Here is a 5,857-nt window from a genome sequence, read left to right on the forward strand (position 1 = left end):
AGGAACTGTTTATAAAAGAGGGGGTCATACAACCCCATGCACCTTGTTCTGCAGTGACTAACTGTAAAACTTCCTGAATGTCTAAAAGTTTCATTCAAATTTCTTGGGGACAGAAAGCTAAATTGGATACAGAGGCACCTTCATGGTGCAACCAAGCCCTAGAAAAACAAGTAAAACGCATCCATGTAGGCTTTGTGGTTAGCCCAGATCAGCCTCAGAGCGGTGCTAAACATGCTGGTGTGACGGCATGGCATCCAGGGGTTTTCCCGTGTTTGCGGAGGTTGCCGTGGCTGAGGAGAGGCGCAGTGGCACCGGGGTGCTCGATGCTCACGCAGGAGCAGACGCCTGGGCTGCCGGGTGCTGGGACTGGGGCACCAGGTGCCGTGTTGTACCTGAGCTGCATCCCACGTTTCTGAGCAGGTTGGTACAAGTCTTTCACTATGACTGACTACTGGTCGTCCTCCTTCAGTGTCGTTTTGTTGTTTCTTTTCTCTCTTTTCTCAGCTGCCACCCCAGCACTTTCCTTTGCAGCAGCTTCCCCTGCTGCCCTGTCTGGGTTTCCCTCCCGCTCCACCTCCGTGCGAAGTGCCTAAAAGAGACAGGGAGCCATTGGCCACAAGCTGTTGACTGGCCTCTGGGGATTACACTCTTGCAGAGGGCAGGGTCTTGGTCCCCCAGGAGAGCTGCCATTCAAGGGTTGCCGCAAGCGTGGGGCACCCTCACCGTACCCTTCTGATTCTGTACAAGATGTTTGCCAAAGCTAGGAACTGCCAAGAGTTATAGCTGGCATCCCCTGGTAGGGCTGCAAAGGACATAAACACACTGAGTGGCTGGGGCACTGGAGGCCTCTGAGTTTATGCTGCTAGTGTGTTTTCCCCGGTACTTTGACTGCTGGGTTCACATGTTGCCACCAAATTGTACTTTAAAATATATATATATATTCATGATGGTTGTATAACTTTGTGACCATAAGGGGAAACCGCAGTCCTGTGGACCCACTAATGCCACTTCTGCAAATGCTGCCAAAGAATTGCCCCATTCAGCTTGGGGCCTGCTCTGTGGATTCTGATTATGCAGCTGCAAAATGTGGTATTTTCTTAACATGCCACTGAATTTAGCATTTTTTTTCCTGCGGAACTTGCTGTTTTGCTGAAGCCAGGTGCTTGACATTTCTCTGTCAGTCCTTTGGGGGTGGGGGGACAAGAAATCCTCCAGCAGCTGCTTCTTGTTTTAGGCTGGGGAGCAGCTAATTGGATTACAGTCCTGAAAACTGAAGAGGTGGGGCTTGGCACTGGCATACCTGGCATGAGGGAAGGTCCTCGACAGCACTGCGTGGGCACACCACTGCTGAGCAGATCCTGGTAATGGGGAGAAGAGAGGAAAAGAAGAAAGCGCCGTCCTCGGTCACTGACTGGTTTCAACCCAGTGCGAGCTCTTTGGTGGTGCCCCGTGGTAGCTTGGGTAACTTCGAGCTGTAAATGAAGGGCTATTTCCTAGACATGGACAGATGCTCAATCTGGGCATCCTTCAGTGAATGGTGCTTGTGAAGATTTGCCTGCTGGTGAAAAACTTCTCAGGCATCAGCAGCATTTCAGGTGTGCACCCCTGGTTCGAATGGGCACAGGACGGCCTCCCCGGGCTGCCATGTACCTGGCGTGGCACCTCTGCTGCTGCAGACGTGGTGGTGTGGGAACCGGCCTGTGGGAACGGCTTGTCATTGCTGTGGGCATGGTGTCCTTTTGCACACTTCACTCTGGGACCTGCTGTAAAAAATGTCCTTCAGCCTTTTCACAAGAGCTCTGCCCTGTGGCCAAGCTCAAGCCCTCTGGCATCGGGCGCAGGAGGCACAGCCAGTCACAGGTGGACACTGCCAAGGGCAGCTAGGACATTTATTGTCATTTGTTTCCATTTATAGCACAAGAGCAAAATTGATGCTAACTCTAAGTATCTTCCCAGGGACATGGCACATCTTCATAGAACCCAAACTGCCAGCCTCTCTTCCTCCTTCGTGAGGCTGCACCCACACCTGCGGGACAGCAGGTTCCGCATGCAGCAGCATTTCCCAAGGTTGGGGTTTGTGTGTTAGACAGAACAGAGCCTTTCAGATAACCATACATTGCTCCTAGGGTGCCTTATTAAGCCCAACTAGCAATGGTTTGCACATGAGAACAATTTTTAAAAATTTTTTTTTTTTTTAGTTAGTTTTTCCTTATTGTTCTCCCAAACCACCATGGGACATTTTCAGGAGCTCGCGTCTAACATGCCTGCATTGGCACACATTGGGAGTGCCTGTCCCCTTGCAGGATGCCTGTCCCTCCCAGGAATCACAACTAGGCTGGGAAATGCAGCCCAGCGGGGCCAGGGCCACAGTGACAGGGAACCAAGCTACTGCAGGTGACCGCTGTTCCTCTGGAAGCCACTGATTACAAGTGCTCTGGATGGAGGAAAGCCCTCTGAAGGCGTCCTGCTCTTCTCTACAGTGTGTGCCTGAAGTGGAGAGTTCAGAGTGGCTGCCGGGTCTTGTGAATGGAGAAATCAGGCCACCTGCCCCACGCTCAGTGTTTGTGCAGTGTGTACGTGCTGCTGATCTCACATGGGCTGAGGCCATACATTTACTGGGAGGCAAAAAGCCAACCGCAGCTGCATTTAATTTTCCCCTACACTGCTGGGACGGCTGCATGTGCTGATGTACCCACCGTGGCAGGGGCAGCAGGAAGGCTGGGAGATGGTGCAGAGCCGGCAGGCACGCGGCGCCGGGAAGCCAGCCCACAGCGCAGCCCCGCGCTGGAAGGCTTCTGGTCCTTTCACTGAAAGTCTGCAGGCCCCTTGGTTTTCTTCACGTACACCTGGGCTGCCTTAATTTCACAGTTTCTGAAACGTCTTTGTTTAAATCGCTCTCAGGCATTTTAAGAATGTAATATTAGGATTTATCAGGCAGACCGATGATGTTAAGAAATGACAGTACACTTGTTTCCAGTTTTTAATGTTTTCTTGTAAAACTGAAAATATAAAACCAGCTGAGAAAATGAAGATCTTTATATACATGAGGTCTGTGATTAAAAAAATCCTTTTAGTTAAAAAAAAAGAAAAAAGAGAGAAGAATTGATCAATGAGTTAAATGAAAACTGATTAAAGGGAACAACATTCTCAAATTGAAACGTATTTTCAGGAAAGAAAAACCCCTTCTTTACAAGTTTATTATATAACTTACATTTACACTTTACTGAGAGAACTTACAAAACAAGCTGCTTGAAATGCTCCTCATTCCCTTAAAGCATGAATTTCAAAGTGCCACAGCAAAGGAACAGGTTCCAATATTATCTTATACAGACTATTCATGTATAAAATGGTTTGGTAAATGTGAGGTGTTTATTTAAATGAGCACATATAGGGATACAGACTAAATAAAAGTACTTTTGTACTAACACCTTTGTTATTACATACACAGTTATAGGTATAATAAAGGAAACAAGGTCAGCACTGCTCTTAGGTATCTGTGTAGATGGAAGGAATGTGATTCAAACAGTGATCAAAGGCGCCATTTTGGAAGAATCCATTTTCATCAGTTCCGTTGGAAACCATGTCTTCAGATACACACTGTGCTTCAGAGATGGCATCATAGCCTGAAAGCGTGACAAGTTGTATGGACATGATTTAGTACCACAGTACATATAAGGAAGGAAGCACAGTTTGAGGCCTGGGAGTATACAGTACAGCACAGTGTTAATGAAAAGACAATAGGGTTTACCATCAGAGCCTTACCCAGGAATACACAAACTAATCTCCATGGGCATTTGTGTCATAGTAGATGAAGCTCCCATTCATTTCTGCGGAAAGCTACCCATTTGCAAGCGAAGTGCAAGTATCAGAGTATGACTCTCTTGGGACTTGACAGTCATTATCTGAATAGGATGTCAAAACAATGAGTGGGCAAGGATCCTAGTAAGTGTGCACTAAAAGTGATGCAGTCCTCTTGTTTTGTGTGTTTTTCCTTTTAATGGCACTTAGGAAAAATGTTCCATGTGTCTCCCAGCTGCTCTTAAGATCCAGAAGGAATCTGGATCCTACGTTTATTGGATCCCCACATAGTGCAGAAGTGAGGTCTGCGGAAGCATGTCTGGTCAGGGTCAGGCTCACAGGACGTGTGGAAGCAGCGGTGCACCACGTTGTCCTCAGCCCACCAAAGCCCACCATGCTGCTGGCTCCTCATCTGGCTGAGCTGGCTGGTGCTTGCCAGGCTACCCAAAAGCCACTATGGTGGGGAAGAGTTTCTCTGTCCTTCTCCTTTTATAATGCAAAACTGTTGTAACAGCTGTTACAAGCCTCCCTGAGCTGTGCATCCCTGTGGAAAGGAGCAGGTTTGTCTGCTACCAGGTGCTATGGCAGCTGGAGTGCCAGGGAGTCTGAAAGAAAAGGTTTGTTGCCTACCCCAAAGGACATGAAAATTTCCTATTGTGCCCCACTATAACCTGCTTTTGCAACTGGCCAGTCAAGGCTCACATGCACATACTCATTTTAGTGCAGCCCAGCTCTTTCCTTACTTCACCCCTGCTGCGTCCACCCCTTGCCGTGCCCTTCTTTCTGCATCTGCCCCTGTGCCCGCACTTCTCCTCACACCAGCCTCACACCCTCCTATCTGCTGCCCCATGGCCCTGCTGTCTGCTGGGGGGCTGGGCAACCTCCTGTGCCTTCTCCTTCAACACTTTTTTAACTCGCCCCCACTATCCCCTCCCCAAACTACTCTATGAAACCGTGACCCCCTTATGTTCATCCTTTAACATACGTATTCTGTTTTACCCTGAACCACCTGATTTGGGTTGGGTCTTTAGAAAAGTGTCTGTGTGAGCTTCAGCGCAAGGTTCTGACCCCTGCCCCCAGCCCACAGAGCCCACCTACCACAATTTTAATAAGCAGCAGCAGCATCAAGTCAGCTGAGGCAACACATGGAACAAGATTCTTCTAGTTAAGAACATGCCTGTGAGCTAAATGCCTGACGTAGAAAATACATCTCTTACAAATCACATTCATGTGAACTGCAAGTCAGTGTGTGGATGGCTGATCCTCGTGGCTAGAGCACCGGGACCTGGCTCCATTCTCTGCTTGATGGAGGAGCCCTGTGGAGCCACTGGGAAACGACTGTTTTTCTGTGCCTCAGTTCCCCATGTGGAAGATGAGGCTCTTTCTTCTCTTCAGCCTTTCTCTCATCTCTTGCCTGCCTAACTCTGCAGGCAAGTGTGTCTAGATATGGCTGAATCAAACGCTGCACCAGGCGTAACTGAGGCCTCCAGGCTGTGCGGCACCGCACCACCAGCAGTAATGACAGATCCTGTAGTCTTATACAGCCAGTCCTGATTTCAGAAAGAACCGTCGGCTCAGTCCTTAGAACTTAATTATAGGTAGTTTACTATTAGGTATGTTTTTATTATTTGAGACCAAATTCTCTACTTATTTACATTTCTGCATTTTCCTATGACGTATTAATTTACTGTTAGTTTACAGGTCAAATTCTGCTGTCTGCAGAAATCTGGCATGCAGCGTACGTCCAAAGTCTCCGGAAGACGAACTTGGCCTGTTTATCTGCCCTGTGCTGTGTCGGTCCAAGTGGAGTGACCAGTATTTTGGTAAGTTTTGCGAGTGTTTATGTTATGCTAATTTCTATTTGATGAGCCTGTATACAGAGTGGATACACAACCACAGATGGACAAAACCCAAGATAAGCATACACCCCAGAAATCATTATTAGATTCCAGATAAACTATCCAAAGTCCTGAACAGAAAATGAAAATTTATTGACTGTTAATGTGATTCATGAAACAGCTGTTTGCCAGTCACATTTGGCATTCCTATGAGATGAGAT

General features: G+C 47.9%; 1 protein-coding gene across 1 annotated transcript in view; it reads right to left on the reverse strand.

Moving 5' to 3' along the window:
* Positions 1-3,486: 3,486 nt before the first annotated feature.
* Positions 3,487-5,857, reverse strand: part of GLIS1 (GLIS family zinc finger 1) — a 112,925-nt gene continuing 110,554 nt past the window's right edge. The window contains exon 9 of the mRNA XM_009319786.1: positions 3,487-3,623. Within this exon, the coding sequence (XP_009318061.1) occupies positions 3,487-3,623 (137 nt within the window). The remainder of the gene's footprint in view (positions 3,624-5,857) is intronic.

Source organism: Pygoscelis adeliae, unplaced genomic scaffold, assembly GCF_000699105.1.
Source record: "Pygoscelis adeliae isolate BGI_AS28 unplaced genomic scaffold, ASM69910v1 Scaffold181, whole genome shotgun sequence".
NCBI lineage: Eukaryota > Metazoa > Chordata > Aves > Sphenisciformes > Spheniscidae > Pygoscelis > Pygoscelis adeliae.